The following is an 18775-nucleotide window of genomic DNA, read 5'->3' on the forward strand; positions in this document are numbered from 1 at the left end:
ACAGGATTTTTGAGAGAAAATGAGATTGCCATCTTCTGTTTCCTTATTTTTTGCAGGAAAGCAAAGGGTTGTTGACTTCCTCTCCCCTCCCTTCCTTCCTTCTTTCTGAAGCTACTGTACTCATCTGAAAAAAAGAGAATGAAATGATTGTTCCTGTTCTATTTCTTAAGTCATTTGAAACACTGTCCCTGCTACTTTTCTAAGTTTACTGCAATCTCTGCACAGGAGGGAGGAGAGAGAGAGAGAGAGAGAAAGATCGATTATAAACATGAGAGCAGGTAGAGTTTAGGGCAAGACTCGTTCCAGCTTCAATAACTGGTAAGTTAAGTAAAATGCTTTTATGATTAACTCTTTAGAAGTGCAATATATATGGTTTTTAATTAAGAAAAGACATTTATCAGATACACATTTAACTGATAAAAAGATAATAACCATATGCATTGACAAGCGGTATATTTTTACTATAGATATATATAGCCTGTTTTTTAGATACTGGTGCTAATAGCATGCGATCTAACCAATGCAGACAAGAAAATGTTTTCCAGTGAGGCTGATAATTTTCATAACATAATCTGCTGTGAATTTTGCATATAGGACTTCTCCTAACAGAATTCTAACAATCAGAAGTGGTGCATAAAATGAGTGATTGAATGTAAAAGTATGTCTCAAATACTAGAAGAGAAAATCCTCCCCCCTCCATGCTTTTATAAAAGCAGAATGTAGAGGTGAGGGGAAGAATTAGGACAGGTGATAATTTCTCTGCAGAAGGAGAGCTTGGTCATTCTTTGACCCAGTATTTCTTCAAGCCATGGCTCTCTGAAGTGCAAGGTCCTCTACGGGATGCCTGGAATCCAGACAGAGCAGCTCCAAATAGCAGGCAGGCATTGCAGAGAGCCAGCAGGCAGCTTGAGCTGCCCCTCTCCCACTCCTCCTCCCATTCCTACCAGGGCACCTGGGCTGCACTTCCACCCTGGGACAGCCCTCTGCTCCCACTCCTTGCTGAACCAACTACTAGAACGGATTTTCTTTCCTCTCTAGTTGGTGCCTTTCTGCAAGTTTTTCCATAGGAAGGAGTGATCTACCCCAAATTCAGCCAGATTTCTGGGTAAGTTGTAAATTCCCTTTGCTTTAAGAGCAGCACATGGGTTCTGCCAAAGGAGGTGGAAATAACTTGTTTCTTGAACTCTGTAGCTTAATGTTGCAGCTTGGTCTAATTTGGTACCAATTATTAGATTCACTTGGTGATACTTAACCCACAAAGAATTCTCTGCTAATAGCAAGAAAATTCCAGATGTTGCCGTGAAAACCACTTGGCATATCTTTCGCTCAGAATACCTGGGTTTATGTTTCACATAACTAAATACTTATTCAAATTAAGTAGATGATTTGGACATCTATTTTGACAGTTATGTGTCAAACGTCTGGAAAAACACTTTTTATTTCAAGTGAGAAGTAGAGAAGTCTCCTAAACATTAAAAAATATTTAAGCTCTGTATTTGTTGTGGTATTTTGCTCAACTTGCAGAGTGTTAGTCTGGATTGCAGTCACCTGGAAGTTTTGATCCGGTTAGTTCAGAAGTTCAGTTTACCATGTAGTTAAGAGCCAGTTGCAGTGTTTAGGTACAGAGTTGTTTTGGGGTTTTTTTTGAAGATACTAAACATTAATGTATTATTGATTTAGACCATGTATACAATAAATTCTTTCTCTGAGAGATTGTCTGAAATACAGAAATAAGAATATATGTGTTTATATTCATAGTAGGTGGTCAAAAGCAGTAAATGCTATTTTTAAACCCATTCCCCAATAATGAGCACACAGAAAGAGCATTTTTAAAGGAATACTTAATAATTTGACAGTAAAAAATAGACTTTGAGTTTTGAACTTCATTCTTAGATTTCACCTTTCAGGTTTGTTTTTCCTTCAAATAATACATTTTTGCAATCATTTGGAGTTTATTCATTTTCACATTGTATATTTTATTTCTAGGATAACTGTAACATGATTTAGTATAATGGTAATTTGTAACACAACTAATATCTTTCTCTAGGAGTCAGGAAGAGGAGATTTTTGGCTGGTGTGTTATACTTATCCCACATTGCTGAGATATTTGTAAGCAGAGAATAGTATAGTCTGAGGCCAGATTGAATACAGATCCACTATCAGTTTATGGCACAAATTAAATGTTTGTGAAATCAGTTTTCAGTTATTCATCTCAACATTATTAAAAAACCAAACAAACATTGAAGCAATAAGCCAAGAATAAAAAACAAGAATGAAAAGAGAGATGCTCTGTTTATTTTGCTTAAAGTCTTATTGCTGCTATTGCTAAGAGCCATATTTATGTATATAGCATACATAAGTAAAAAGTCAGTCAATTCCCACAGAATTATTCAAAGCCATTATTTCCATTTGATTTGTTTTCAATTATAATAAAAATATAGACAGATTTTGCTTTTGTTCTGAAAAATGAAAACAAAACTACACCAATGATGGCAAAGATAATATGGAAACAAGTTGTATGGAAATCCCAAGTTAATAGGTCTGATTCAAAAAGCACAGAAACTGATAGAAGTCTTTCTGTAAATGTCAGTTGGCTTTTTTATACTTAGGACCAGGTTATTTAATGGTGAAAACTGTTGAAAATATGAGTTTTGGATGCAGAATGCTAGCACTGAGTTATGTTCCCAGTAAATTTTGGAGTCCATAATATAGATTTTTGACCAAAAGAGAATTTGAATCTTTGAATTTTAAGGAGTTTTTATTGTTTTCTCATTCTTTCAAACAAGCACATTGATAAAAGCCTTGCCTCAGGACTGCCTGGATGTAGAGGAGATATTGTTGGACTGAAAGGCATCATGTGCATCTTGCAGATGCACATATTGGAATGTCTTTTAGGTACTGTTTCTAGTAGTGTCAAATAGATATGCAGTATTTAGAATGGAAGAAGTACAGAGGGATGAATCATGATAGAATATGGTTTACCTCAGATAGCACTTACATTGTTTCCCATCTTTGATATTGTAAAGCCTCAATGATGCAGAAAAACATCTATCTGAATGGACCACACCACTCACCCAGATATGTCAGCAGAATATTACCCTGAGAAAGAAAAGCAGTAAATGCTGCATAAGATAATAGGGCTTTTGTGCACTGATGGCTTAAGGATACAAGTGAGGCAAAGGTCTGTAAGGATAGGTAGACCCTTATTAGTTGATGAGAAATAATCCATAGCTTCTGAGCACTAATGAATGTTCGTTCCCCTGTAGTAACTGATCTAATGAAACAAACTACTTCAAACAGACCTTGCAAGTGCTGTGTAGACTGCTACAGCTAGTTGTAAAATTATTCATTTGTTTGATGGACTATTTTTATACCCCAACCAATTTTTTAAAATAGACCAACTGTTAAAACCAAATGAACATTTTCTTCTTAAATGCAGTAGTTTTCCCCATTCTAGTTTACCATCCCAGAAGACCAATGAAAAGGAAGGAATGTCAATTTGGAGAAGAAAGAATTATAGAGAGATAAATAATGTGAAGCCTTTTAAAAAAAAAGAAACAAATCTGGAAATAAAGATGACTTATGGCTATCCTCTTTCTTGCTGAAAAGCTAATATTCTGAAACTGAGACTGCAGCTCTCCACTGCTGTAAAAAATTCAGTGGAATTTTATGGATGATATTCAGATTTTCATCCAGTAAAGAGGTCTAAGTTAAAACTTATTGGTTATTTAAAACACACATTGAAGTGCATGCTGGATGTCTGATTTTTCTTTATATCTATCTAGCAGGGACCAGTCCTTCTTGCCAGGTTTCTAAAATACTAATGATCCAATGAAAAATATTATTCAATCTTTGTTTTAGTTCCTTCCAAACTTAATACCTTTGTGACTTGTTTTTGTAAAACAAATGGTTTTATACTAGTGTTACCCTGATCTTGATAAGCAAAACACAACATTTTCCTTCTAAACCAACAATGCTTAATGTATTGTAAAGATTTCCACTGACACTGGAAGCAATTAAGTTAAGTAACCAAATGTTAAAAGAAAATATTTTTATACTCTGGAGGTTACGGGAAGAAATTATGTGAATATTTGCATTATTTTTTTTACTTTCACTTCTTATTTCCTGCTTCATATGTTGTAAAGGCATATTATTAATTATTTGAATGAAGGATGAAAAAATTATTATTATTACTTTCTCTCCCCTCCCTCTTCTACTGTGAAAGCTAAAACACACATTTTCCTTCTACTTTGTGGATGTGCATGAATTCATGTGTATGAATTCTGGTTTGATTTAAAAGAAAAAACTTAGGATAAAAGGTGTGTTTCCTGAAAACCTATTTTCCCCTTGCCAATATTCATAAAAAAGTAAACCTGAAAACATCCAACTTTCCAGCTGCTTATGCTTATAAGAAACACCAGAATTCTGGGAACACTGAAAAACACAAATGGCCATTGAATCTGAAGGTTCATTTGATTACAAAAATTACAAGGTAAACTGAGTCTAATACATTGATAACATCACTTTTCTCTAACAAATTAGAGAAAAGTTCAATTGATTTGAAATTGAAAGCAAGGCTATGAGAAGGGTCATACATTTTTAGTCGTTATTCTTAGATGATGCTGTGCTACAAGGAATACTAATGCATGGCAAGCAGGCATTAACCACGCAGTCCTCTGTTTGGAGGCCTGATGAAGAATAGAAACCACCTAATTTCTCTGCATAGAAAGAATTTCACGGAGTGGTGTTTCCAGGATGAAGGGAATCCTCTTCTTTCAATTCTTGTAGGATACAGCATGTCTTACTGGAACACACAATACCTACCACTTCAGCAACCTTCAGTTTCACTATGAGTTTTGAACTGTGTGAAACAAAGAATTGAAAGCAAAATAAACACAGAAAGCAAAATAAACACAAAAAGCAAAATCATGATCCTGCTGAAGACTAGCAATACTCCCCATGTTTAAGTAAAACTAGACTTCCATTAAAAAATTAATCTGTTTTGGAGACTTTATATGAAAACTCTCCCATACAATCCCCTTCTCTGCCCTTCTTCAAGCATATGTGCACATTTTATTTACCTAGTACTTACCTGTTGCTTTACATGTACAATGCTCAGAAGGTGCAATTGCTTTCCCACACATTAACTGCTAATGGTGTGGGAGCCTGTCAGTGGACTGGCTTGAAGAACCAAGGCTGAAGGTGGCCCTCAGCTACTCTTTAAGATAACAAAGAGGTGGGAGGAGACCAGACCATCTCTCTGGCCTCCATAGAGGTGATAATGACACTGGGACTATAGTAGGAAGGAAAGTTGATCTTTTTCCTTTTTAAAGGTCATGAATGCCAGTGAAAGGTTTACTTTCAAAACAACACCCCAAGCAGGATAGCATGAGGGTCATGGAAGGGCCTGCTTTTTTTGATCATTCTAATTCTGGGTGTTCTGCATAGCTCCATTATTTGTTTTAAAATAATACTACTGTACAGCTCAAAAACTCTCTCTCTCCACTTCACTCTATAGTGTTTAATGATTGTGCTTTGCAGGTAGAAAGATTCTGTCCAAAGTGTTCTTTCAAGGACTTCAATATTACTATTTTACCACCAGATCCCTTCTTATATTTATATTATTTATTTGTTCTTCAGTTCACCCTGTTTCTTATAATATCTGAATGGTGAGGAAAAAAAATAATCCTAAAACTGCATTAGTGTAATTTTTTTTAATATTCCAGAGGAAAAAATATTTAATACATCGGATTGCCAAAAATGCATTATTTTAATTTGCAGTGGCAGATATGGAAGTAGACAGTAAACAGGGATGGAGTGATAGGACTTCTATCAATAGTGATTAAAGTGACTCCACATACTTTATAAAGGCAGAGGCATATGACCTCATGGTTCCATATGACCTCCTTGTCTCTAAATTGGAGACATGGATTTGACAGATGGACCATTTGGTGGATAAGGAATTGGCTGGATGGTCGCACTCAAAGAGTGAACGGCTCTATGTCCAAGTGGAGATCAGTGACTAGTGGCGTTCCTCAGGGGTCGGTACTGGGACCGGCACTGTTTAACAAACATCTCTGTTGGCGATGTGAACAGTGGGATTGAGTGCACCCTCAGCAAGTTTGCCAATGACACCAAGCTCTGTGGTGTGGTCAACACGCTGGAGGGAAGGGATGCCATCCAGAGGGACCTTGACAGGCTGGAGAGGTGGGCCCGTGTGAACCGCATGAAGTTCAACAAGGCCAAGTGCAAGGTCCTGCACATGGGTCGGTGCAATCATCCCAAGCACAGCTAGAGGCTGGGTGGATAAGCAGCCCTGAGAAGAAGGACTTGGGGGTGTTGGTTGATGAAAAGCTCAACCGTATACTTGGCTGCATCAAAAGAAGTGTGGCCAGCAGGACAAGGATGGTGGTTGTCTCCCTCTACTCTGCTCTGGTGAGACTTCACCTGGAGTATTGCATTCAGCTCTAGAGCCCCCAACATAAGAAGGACATGGAGCTGTTGGAGTGAATCCAGAGGAGGGCCACGAAGCTGATCAGAGGGCTGGAGCACCTCTCCTATGAGGACAGGCTGAGAGAGGTGGGATTGTTCAGCCTGGAGAAGGCTCAGGGGAGACCTAATTGCAGCCTTCCAGTACCTGAAGGGGGCCTCCAGGAAAGCTGGAGAGGGACCATTTACAAGGACAAGTAGTGATAGGACAAGGGGTAATGGGTTTAAACTAAAAGAGGGTATATTTAGATTAGATATTAGGAAAAAATTCTTCACTGTGAGGGTGGTGAGGCACTGGAACAGGTTGCCCAGCGAAGTCGTGGATGTCCCCTCCCTGGAAGTGTTCAAGGCCAGGTTGGATAGGGCTTTGGGCAACCTGGTCTAGTGGAGGGTGGATTGGAACTAGATGATCTTTAAGGTCCCTTCCAACTCAAACCATTCTATGATTCTATGATCTATGATTCTATCAATTAGTAGAACTACTTAGGATGAATTACTACCATTGTTTAATTGAGTAATTAACTGAGCTTGCCAACCCATTGTTAATTATAATAAGTAGTGAGGGCAGGATCAAATTGCATTTCCACCCAGTCTTCTGGTACCAGTTAAACTTTGCACATTTGAAGTTCTTCTACTGCATGTACTCCTGATGTCACCATCCTGGCCAGTCTGGTCTTGTCAGCGCTGAAGTCTGGGCAGAATCTGGAAACTCAGTATACCTATGCCCAAATGGGGACCCAGTGCTGTAAGAATATTTACATGAGACGAAATATACACTAACGGGATCAAATTCAGTGTAAAATATAGCAGCCATGAAGTCTGACACTGATTCATTTCCCTCCTCCCCTCTGAGGGATTTTGACCCCAATCTCTAACCTCTTAAGGGAGTGCCCTAACTAGAGCCCTGGTCTGTGAGGGTAACCCTGCTCTCCTTTCACAGATTCACAGATTGGTAGGGGTTGGAAGGGACCTCTAGAGATCATCTAGTCCAACCCCCCTACTAGAGCAGGATCACTTTGGCTGGAGCTGGGCCATTATGCAGCCAAAAATGCAAGTGCCAAGGGACAGGGAGCAGAGAGACATCACATGGGGTAGTTAGGGACTGCCGACTCCATCCTCTCTAGAGATAGGTCTGCCCTCTCCCCTCCAGATGTCACTTCTGCAGGTTTATTGAATGGTCAAAAGTTAAAGGTACTTCACCCTCCTGTGTGATTGCATTTATGGCTTGGCTACGAAGTCAGGCTCCTTTCAGTTCATTCTTCCTGGTAACCCTTTCTTTGCAGTGCCAAAGGTCCAGAGGAAGGGATTCAGGGTCCAGTATGGGTGAGTGCAATTTGTTAAGCTACTTTTCTAGGCCTGGAACATCCTCAGCCTAAACTCAAACCTATACTCACTTCCTGGACAAAAGCTCTCGGCACTCAGCCTTGCTTTTTTGTTTTCTTTTCAAAACAGACAAAACTAGTCTGGGATACCTAAGAATTTCTTCTTGACATGAACACAGGAGCGCATTAAAAAACAGCTGAGTGTCACAAACTGGTTTGCCTGCTTGTACATTTAAAAATATGTAACCAATTAAGACTGTGCAGTTCATGGGTTATCAGCAAAAATGATCCAGCTTTGCAGTGGCAAAAGATTAATTTCAAAAGCTGGGAGAAATTGAAGCAGGACAGCATCAGCTGTTTGGGGAGTGGTGGGGAGATGGAAAGTGGGGCATAAGTGAAATGACTTACAGTACACATGGGTTTCAGGGTACTATAAGAAGAAACACCCAACTGTCTTGTTAGGCAACAAAAAAGTAATGAGAATGATAGCAAACGTTTTGCTAAACTAAGGACAGAGCACACATAAAAACAATGAGGGATAGCAGACCATTATGCTAAACTGAGAAAAGAGCACTCATAATGGAGAGAAGAAAAATATCTACAGCTACCTCACTACACCACCAGGAAATTATTTTTTTTTTAATCTGATAAATGCTATGATTGAAAAGCAAATTATTCCATAACCCACTCTATAAGCACATCTGATGCCACCAACAGTGCCCCAGCTTTGGCAGTGTAGGTGGTGGGACTGCTCCAGATTTTCAGCAGAGGAAATCTCAGAATCTAGTTTAACATTTTCAATAACTATCAAATCAAAAATTATCTGTAAGTTATCAAAAAGTGAATATACATTCATTTTGATATTTTAAGTATTTTCTCTTTTACAAGAAATGCCAAAGTAACTATACTCCTGTAAAAGTGCTTTTAGCATCTTGCTCCCTGAAAATAGAAGTTACACATCTATCCAAGTCATCTTGGATGACTTGGATAGTGGCTTCCAAAAGCCACTCTATAAGCAGTGCAGGCAAGTGAGCATGTTTCCTAAACATCTGTATTTCTCAGCTGAAATAAAACAAAAATTATTTAAATTAAAATGTTAAAATTTGGGAATAACAAAGACAATGCAGGGAAGGTATTTCTCTTGCACAGCTTTTGAGAGAAGACCCATTTCTTCATATTGGTATCATCTCCTAGACAATATGAATGCATCTACACTGCATAGGAAGCCCTTAAAGCAGGTGGAATATCTAAAATGATTGAACCTCAAACATGAAGCAAGGGAAAAAATAAGGATTATTTAATATGTGAGATATCTTTGAAAGTTCATTGCTTGTTGCATCTGTCTACTGTGTCATGTTAAGCTGTTTAAACATTTCAGGTTTTTTAATCAAGTAAGTTTCTTAGATGTGTAATTGTACGATTTCCATTAAGTTTGTCTGCAAAGGTTACCATCTGTTAACATATTGTCTCAGGATATAAGGTATTTTTTTCCATATTTATACAAAAATTTGTCAAAAGTATCAAATTTTGGTCATGCCATAGATGAGATCATATCTCATTGAACAACAGAATCCATAAGAAATTACAAAGAATTTTGTGGAGGATTAGTTTCAGAGTTCATTGGAAGTCTTTCCATAAGCCTTAGTGAGCTCTGAATTATGCCCTAGGAAGAGTTACCAAGGTTATCAGATTTACTTTACCAAGCATTTGCTGACAAAAATGGGTTCGTTGTTGTAAAGAAGCAGTTTTATCCTGAAGCCTGATATCAGCAGATGAAGGTAATTTCCCAGGGAGAAGTGAAAAGACACCGAGCTCCTCAGTACTATCGTACTAACGTAGGAAGAAAAAAACTGATCTGGTCCACTTCTCATTTACAGTTATTCCATATCATTTTTGTGAACAGTTGTTTATTTGTTTCAATTCCAATTCTATTAATGATGGTAATCCAGAAGGGCAAGAGAATTACCTTTAGCATGATAGTGTTCTCCATTTCAGCAGACATGTCTGTCTCATAAAAGGTATGGGACAAGAAGTCTTATCTCAGAAGACAATTAAGCTGATGATTAAAGCATGGACTTCATTTGACACAAGGTCTACATGTGTGTGAGAGAGAGAGGAAAAATGTTTGTAGAAATGATTTTGGAAAAGATCTGACTAAATTCCACAGTCTATTATTCCGAGCTTAGGCTTGTTTCTTTAAAGCGTCCCCAACATTTCTGTCTCCCTAATCAGTATCTGCACTCATTAGAATACTTTCCCTAAATCCATGTTTATTTTTGCAAGGTAGTCCAAATTTCTGCCTTCTCCCAGCTCCACACTGTAGAAGAAAAAGTGCTCTCTTCATTTAAAATATAAATAATCTTTTAGGTTCACTTCAAATAACGTAGCATAAAGATTTCAAGGCTGATTTGGGTATATTAACATATGCTCAGTATATATACTCAGCTTGAGTATATTAACATAAACTCAGTATATGTTAATGGAGTCCATTTTTCAAATTTGTGTGCTTGAATTGTGGTTATTGATGCCTGGAGAACATGGATGGAAAACACACCTTGCACAGATTTCTCTAAAGAATAAGAGTAGGGTTGAACCTGATTTTAGAGAAGTTCTGGTATGGATTTGAACATAGAATCATAGAATCATAGAATTGTTTTGGTCGGAAAAGACCCTTAAGATCATCAAGTCCAACCGTTAACCTAGCACTGCCAAGTCCAACCACTAAACCATGTCCCTAAGCATCACCTCTACATATCTTTTAAATACCTCCAGGGATGGTGACTCAACCACTTCCCTGGGAAGCCTGTTGCAATGCTAGACAACCCTTTCGGTGAAGAAGTTTTTCCTAATATCCAGTCTAAACCTCCCCTGGCACAACTTGAGGCCATTTCCTCTTGTCCTATCGCTTGTTACTTGGGAGAAGAGACTGACATCCGCCTCACTACAACCTCCTTTCAGGTAGTTGTAGAGAGCGATAAGGTCTCCCCTGAGCCTCCTTTTCTCCAGACTAAACAACCCCAGTTCCCTCAGTCGCTCCTCATAAGACTTGTGCTCTTTGTTGCCCTTCTTTGGACACACTCCAGCACCTCAGTGTTCTTGTACTGAGGGGCCCAAAACTGAGGTGCAGCCTCACCAGTGCCAAGTACAGGGGGACAATCACTTCCCTAGTCCTGCTGGCCACACTATTCCTGATACAAGCCAGGATGCTGTTGGCCTTCTTGGCCACCTGGGCACACTGCTGGTTCGTGTTCAGCCGGCTGTCAACCAGCACCCCCAGGTCCTTTTCTGCTGGGCAGCTTTCCAGCCACTCTTCCCCAAGCCTGTAGCGTTGCATGGGGTTGTTGTGACCCAAGTGCAGGACCCAGCACTTACCCTTCTTGAACCTCATACAATTGGCCTTGTCCCATTGATCCAGCCTGTCCAGATCCTTCTGCAGAGCCTTTCTACCCTCAAGCAGATCGACACTCCCACCCAACTTGGTGTCGTCTGCAAACTTACTGAGGGCACACTTGATCCCCTCATCCAGATCATTGATACATGTATTAAAGAGAACTGGCCCCAGTACTGAGCCCTAGGGAACACCACTTGTGACCAGATGCCAACTGGATGCAACGCCATTCACCACCACTCTTTAGGCCTGGCCATCCAGCCAATTTTTTACACAGTGAAGTGTACACTCGTCCAAGCCATGAGCAGCCAGTTTCTCCACGATAATGCTGTGGGAAATGGTGTCAAAGGCTTTACTAAAGTCCAGGTAGACAACATCCACAGCCTTTCCCTCATCCACTAAGTGGGTCACCTTGTCATAGGAGAAGATCAGGTTAGTCAAGCAGGACCTGCCTTTCCTGAACCCATGCTGACTGGGCCTGATCACCTGTTTGTCCTGGTGATCTTTTACCTCCTGCCCTCCTCTAATGACTATAGTCACTGAAGCCTAGAGTAAATAAAATGCCTTAATTTGATAAAAACTGTACAAATAACCCATTATCAAATAACAATGGCAGTTTGAAGTAATACCTAGAGAGCCTAGGATTGAAATAACTCTAAATCTTTTGAGCATATTTACAGCTTCTGCATAATTCAACAAGGCAGCACTTACAAACAAAAATCTGACTGTACATATGACAAGCAGATGCACTGATTTTACAGATATGGAACATTAGTCCATCATCTAGTCCAATTTCTTACATAAGACATGCCATAAACCCAGCAGACAAGATACACTTGAAATTTAGAGGTGAAAAAAAAATCCACTCGATTATTTTCCAGTTCTCTGAAATTATGAAACTCCCAATAGAAAAGGAAATGGGGAACGGCAACATTATTGTGAGACTTCACTCACACACAGGAGGTAGCATGAAAGAACACATGAAAACAAGTGCAAGAGAAAGAAAAAAGTGGCTTATGGAGGGCTCATGTAATCAGTGAAGGAAACTAGCAGGGAAAATCAATCATATGTGTACTAAGTGAAATTACTTGGTTACCAGTGATGGATATATTCATAGAATCAGAATCATAGAATGGTTTGGGTTGGAAGGGACCTTAAAGATCATCTAGGTCCAACCCCCCCCGCCATCGGCAGGGACACCCTCCACTAGACCAGGTTGTTCAAAGCCCCATCCAACCTGGCCTTGAACGCTCCCAGGGAGGGGGCATCTACAACCTCTCTGGGCAATCTGTTCCACTGCCTCACCACTCTAACAGTAAAGAATTTCTTCCTAATATCTAATCTAAATCTATCCTCTTTCAGTTTCATGTTCATACAGGTATTCCTGGCATTTTCAAGGTCTGAAAGATACCTCAAAGCAGTGTAGATTTGGTAGGGAACAATGCTTTGCTGCTGAAATGAGATGAATTCAGCATAGTGAAGCCCCTTTGGTCAGATCCCAAGACTGATGCAAGTTTTGCATAAATAGTGACTGAGTGTAAAAACTTTGGTGTTTAGTTCAACAGCTGTATGACTGAATACATTTAAAACCATAAACTATACTGAAGAGTGAACTGAATGGAGATCCAATTAAACTTATTAAGACAAGCATAATCACCTCTGTAATAAGAGTTTACAAAACTCAGTGACTGAAAATACAGCTGGTTGTTCAATAAGGCTGGAGCTCTCCAACTGCTCAACTGCAGCTCAAGAAATGTAATAGAGTGTCATTTGTCACTGATCCTCATCACATTCTATGCAGAAACAGCTGTTCGATTTCATTCTTTCCTTGTAGATGCTAATATTTCAGGCCTTAAGAGGAGAGCAGAAATGTACTCTTAGAGTGCACATTTTCTACAGTCATATATGTTCATTTAAACATGGAATTTCTCTTCCAGCTAAGACCAGCTGTTCAGCCTATTCAGCCACCTTTAACTTTCCTACACTTTTCTCTGTTTCATCTTCTTTTGAAATAGAAAACACAAGTCCAAACCTCATAATAAAGCAGCCTGTTTGACAGAGGGTACATATCACTTTCACTCATCTTGGTCTCTCTCAGTTTTTACCACTGTGTTGCCCAAGAGGAAAATCAGAACCATAGTAGTCAGTGTTTAAGCTGGAGTAACTTCATAACCTTCCATTTTTATTGCTGAACTTATATTTATTTTATAGATAGAAGGCACTTTCATACTGGAAGCAGAACCTTGGTTCTATTAAAGTCTAAAGAAATTTTGCAGTTGACATCAGTACAGAATATTAACTGGGGACTATAACAATGTGTATGCTTGTAGAGTGAATAGCATGATTTATGTACTTATTTTTAAATCCTTTGTAGAAATATGATGAGTGGAAATGAGAAAGTAAATCGTGAATCATATTCTGTGTTAAACTCTCTTCCCCTTTAATGGAAGTTAACATTATTAGCTGCTGCATAGATATTCTATTTATTTTGGAAATACCTCAACAATTACCTGAAATCACTGTAGCTTTTCTTTTTTTAAAAGGGCAGGGAGAGAGATTATTTGTGGTTCTATTTTTCAAAATAGTGTATTTCCAAATATACTTGTTTACATAAAGAAAGAAACTGTGAGGATGCTTGTCTGTTCTAAAGGAATTAACTTTTTTATAAGCTCTGGAGTGCTAGGTTTAGGGGATTTTTATGTTTAAGTGCCAACATAGCATGGAAACATCTGTCTCAGTGAGGTTTCCAGACCAACTTTTCAAAACTGAAAAGCTGAAATACTTCTGATAAAAGCTAGAATTTTTAATGTCTATCCAGGTTTAAACTAAACGTTTAGAATCACACACTGCTGCCCTAGATAACATTCCATCTTAAATAACTAGATGCTGGAGAAAGAAAGAAGATTTAAAGTGCTTATATAGGAAAGACAAAAGGTCCCTAGGAGATATTTAATACAAAATCCTTCACTTCATCACCCCTTATTTATTGTTGAGTACTAAAATGAGATCAGCTACTCCAGAGTCAGATAGAAAAAAATTAATGGGGAACTGAGCTATTAAAAGCTTTAAAGTTATCTACTGAAGTTATTTAAAGAAGGGACTACTCCTTAACTATTTCTTGCATGGTCATCAAATCTGCAGTCTATTCTATGGTTTCCTCAGGACTCACATTTTTATGGAATTAAGATCTGATTAATGTGAAGATCATGCCTCCATTCAAATTAGCAAGGGTTTGCTACCAACATGAAAGGAGATGAGAAGAGAGGCTAGATTTAATCTTTCCTTGATGAATTTCTACATCATGGGGCTTGGCAGTTTAAAGGGGGAAAAAAGCAGCAAGGTGATCCATATTTAGACTGTAAACTGTATTTTCCCTCCTCTTTTAGGTGCTCTTTTGTTTTGATTATTCAGCACCTCTCTGACTGAGCTGGTCACTGACTGTTTAAACACTTTCCCTTATAGGCTTGGTTCCGTGATGTGTGTAACCATGAACAGTGGAATAAAATCATTTGCTCAGTGACAGCAACCAAAGGTTAGCTCATTCTGGGGGTCATCTCTAAGCATGTGGAGGAGACGAAGGTTATTGGGAGTGGTCAACATGGATTCACCAAGGGGAAATCCTGCCTGGCCAATCTGATAGCCTTCTATGATGGCATGACTGGCTGGGTGGATGAAGGGAGAGCAGTGGATGTTGTCTACCTCGACTTCAGCAAGGCTTTTGACACCGTCTCCCATAACATCCTCATAAGCAAGCTTAGGAAGTGTGGGTTGGATGAGTGGACAGTGAGGTGGGATGAGAACTGGCTGAATGGCAGGGCCCAGAGGGTTGTGATAAGTGATGCAGAGTCTAGTTGGAGGCCTGTATCTAGTGGTGTGCCCCAGGGGTCATTACTGGGTCCAGTCTTATTCAACACATTCATCAATGACCTGGATGAGGGGACAGAGTGTATCCTCAGCAAGTTTGCTGATGATACTAAACTGGGAGGAGTGGCTGACACACCAGAAGGCTGTGCTGCCATTCAGTGAGACCTGAACATGCTAGAGAGTTGGGCGGAGAGGAACCTAATGAAATTCGACAGGGGCAAGTTGGTCTACAGGCATATTTTATGTTCAAATTGAGTTCAACATTGCTCAAGATGAATTTTGAATTTTTTTTTTCCCTTTTGGAAAGAAATGGAGTCTTTTTTTGTATTCAGAGGATTCCATTCCCCTTCTCCCTTTGTAATAAGTCAATACTTTGTACCCAAAGAGTCTTCAAGATCTAACTGTTCCTTATTTTGCCCAGGGAGTTAGGGTGACAAGGAAACATAACAAAATGCATACTGCCTAACAATCCTCTCTGATGGAACACACACACACGCTTATATATATTTTATATATATATACACACACATGCATACACACATGTATATATTTGTATATGTACTCTGTGTGTGTGTGTATATATACACACACACTACTGCCAATCAGTGAGCTAGGGACTGAAAGTTACATGCTGGTATAATTATTAGAAACTTATCCCAGTTTTAAGCAAAAAAAAATTTTTAGGCTTTTGCCCTATCACAGGTGTTTTTACAATCATCATTTTGGAGATCCTTCAATTTTCACTTTAATTACTATTCCTTCTTTGTGCATTGACTGATCCCTTTGTCTAAAGTTTCCATCTTAAAGTTTTGTCACTGAGTCTTTGGCTTCACACAGTATCTCAAAGATAACTCCACAGTCTATTAGAAGGAAGTAATGTGTTTGCAAGCAGGTTTTTAAGATGCCTTCTCTTGTCCACAGTCTAACTTGGTCAGAGAGATGTGCTTTTAGAATCTTTAGAAGCAGATTTGTCCAGTACAGAACTTCCTGAAATGAAAGAGGAGTGTCTTTAGTACTCTAACCACCTTCATGCTCTCCACCCAATATTTCCAAGAATTATTTTATAAATAGCATCAACATGTCACAGGTAACAGAGAGAAAATGTCTAGTTTTCCAACCTAACCTCCATCTGGTTGGACAGATGCATGTACAGAGACACACACACTTTCAGGTAAGTGCATCCCTAGAGAGCCAAGGCAAAAGGTAAAAGCCTTATTTAAGATGAACCAAAATTCATAATCAATATTTTAGATGAACCTCAAATTCAGCAGAAGCTCCCTGTACAATCAGTGGAATATAAAATTTTGCCAGAGGACAATTATTAATCTGTCTTGTCACACTGTACCATAGAAAGGATCGGAGCATTCTTAGGTGTCAATTACTCTGGAGACCTGAGGGGTTGTTGACATTAATTCTATATTTAGTTTTAAAGTGGGGGTTTTGCCCACCTTGTTAGAAACAAACAAAAAAACCCCCTAGATTATGTCTATAAATCTGAAAGTAATTCAGAGAGTGGTCAAAGGCCTTTCCTCCCCTAAATCTGCCAGGTAAATATCTCTGGGATTAAAACAAAGAAAATTAATTAATCTCTGCCTTCTTATTACAATACAAAGTGAGAGAAGCCAGGAAACACAGCACAAAACCTGATGGTACACAGTGTCCTTAGATCACTTAGCCATTGTTTTCTCTCACAGCAGCACATGTTAATGATACAAAGAAGTTTAAAATTTTTTGGCTTTGACTTTTCATGTCACAGCCATAATAAATGTGCACATTATTGTTTGTATTGCCATATCCTTTAGATGCACCACCAATTTCTAGAGCCTGTGCATGCACAGCCAAGGACAGGATTTTGCCCACAAATAACCAGGCTGAATTAAATTAAGCAGAAACATTGCTATACAGAATCATCTGCTAAAAGTAGTGTGTCACAGTACAGCACATTTATGTTGCAAAGATGTTGTATGGGTCAAACTTGATTTAAACTACCAATTCTACCACAGGAAGGCCAAAGCTTCTTTGTTCTGCACTAGCCAATTTGATTCTGCTTTAAAAGGCATTTGTCTTATATGGGCCTAAGACATCCTTAGTTGCATTTAATTAAAAAGCCAACAACCTCCAAACCAATAAACTAGACAATAAAATGTTAACCCCAGGAGAATAGGAAGAAAAAAAGAGATTTGGGGTTTTTTTTTGTTTCTTTTAAGGAATTTGGGCAACACAGAAAAAATTAAATATGATGAAGAATGAAGAAACAAGTTTTAATGTGGACAGTACACAAGCCTCTCCCTTTTCCTGCTGCCTGCAGCCGCTGAGCCCTGTTACAAAGCCACACAGAATGACTCCATTTGGTGAAGAATTCAGACCACACCTCTCACATTTCCACTATGGCCCTCCTCCTCTTGGATACATGGAAACTTTCCAGGGATCCTTGGAAGGAAGGTCTCAGAAAAGCAAGAGCATGCCAACAAAAATGCCTCCTCCTATTGCTCTTGAGGGTTCCTCATCACCACCAGACAGACCTGAAGATCACAATGATATAGGCTCTTCCAGTCTCCCCTTGGTGTTTGAACAGCCAGCACAGACCAAATACAGTTCCCAGATGATCGACCTCTGCAGCTTTGGTTTTCAGTTCTACAGAACTCTGGAGCACTTTGGAGCCAAGGCCATTAAGCAAGAACCAGTGAAGCCTAAGATGGCATGGCCCAGTAGCCCAGCGTTCATGCAGACTCCTTACCCTTATTATCCTAAAGTCCATCCTGACTTAATGTTTCCTTTTATTGTGCCCCAAAACTTTCATTTCAGGAACCCCTTTCAAATGAAAAGGCCTCCAGAGCCATCCTTCAGGAGGGCTGAAGTAAGAGGAAGTGGTGAAAATAAACAGAAAGTGGAAAGAGTAGATGTCAACCTTCAGATAGACGACAGCTACTATGTTGATGTGGGGGGTGAACAGAAACGCTGGCAATGTCCCATGTGTGAGAAGTCCTATACATCCAAGTACAATTTGGTCACTCATATCTTGGGGCACAGCGGCATTAAGCCACATGCTTGCACCCGATGTGGCAAACTTTTCAAGCAACTGAGCCACTTGCACACGCATATGTTGACACACCAGGGCACTAGGCCACATAAGTGTCAGGTGTGCCACAAGGCTTTCACTCAAACCAGTCACCTTAAGAGACACATGATGCAACACAGTGTCATCAAGCCTTACAACTGCAGGATCTGTGGCAGAGGTTTTGCCTATCCCAGCGAGCTGAAAGCACATGAGTCTAAGCATGAGAGCGGCCAAGAGAACATTTGCGTGGAGTGTGGTCTGGACTTCCCAACCTTGGCCCAGCTGAAGAGACACTTAACAACCCATCGTGGCCCTATACAGTACAGTTGCACTGAATGTGATAAGGTCTTCCAGTACCCGAGTCAGCTGCAAAACCACATGATGAAGCACAAAGACATCCGTCCGTATATCTGCACTGAGTGCGGCATGGAGTTTGTGCAGCCTCACCATCTCAAACAACACTCTCTAACTCACAAGGTAAGCCATCGTGAGTTGCGCTGTTGCCTTGCATTGGAAGTTAGCACAAGGATTACAGACCGCTAGATACATGTACCTCCTTGGAAAGAAAGTAATCACTTTATAGAGCCTCATGCTGGTCCTTTGCCAGTGGGAGAATTTTATGCAGAGCAAAAGCCCCAGCAGCACTGGCAATAC

At 39.5% G+C, this 18775-nt stretch overlaps 1 protein-coding gene across 1 annotated transcript in view; it reads left to right on the forward strand.

The window, feature by feature from the left end:
* Nucleotides 1-840: 840 nt before the first annotated feature.
* LOC142599165 (zinc finger protein 366-like) overlaps nucleotides 841-18775 on the forward strand; it is a 36271-nt gene continuing 18336 nt past the window's right edge. Inside the window, 4 exon segments of the mRNA XM_075738928.1 lie at nucleotides 841-1018; nucleotides 1021-1062; nucleotides 1065-1105; nucleotides 17372-18598. Of these exon segments, the coding sequence (XP_075595043.1) occupies nucleotides 841-1018; nucleotides 1021-1062; nucleotides 1065-1105; nucleotides 17372-18598 (1488 nt within the window).

This window comes from Balearica regulorum, chromosome W, assembly GCF_011004875.1.
Source record: "Balearica regulorum gibbericeps isolate bBalReg1 chromosome W, bBalReg1.pri, whole genome shotgun sequence".
Lineage (NCBI taxonomy): Eukaryota > Metazoa > Chordata > Aves > Gruiformes > Gruidae > Balearica > Balearica regulorum.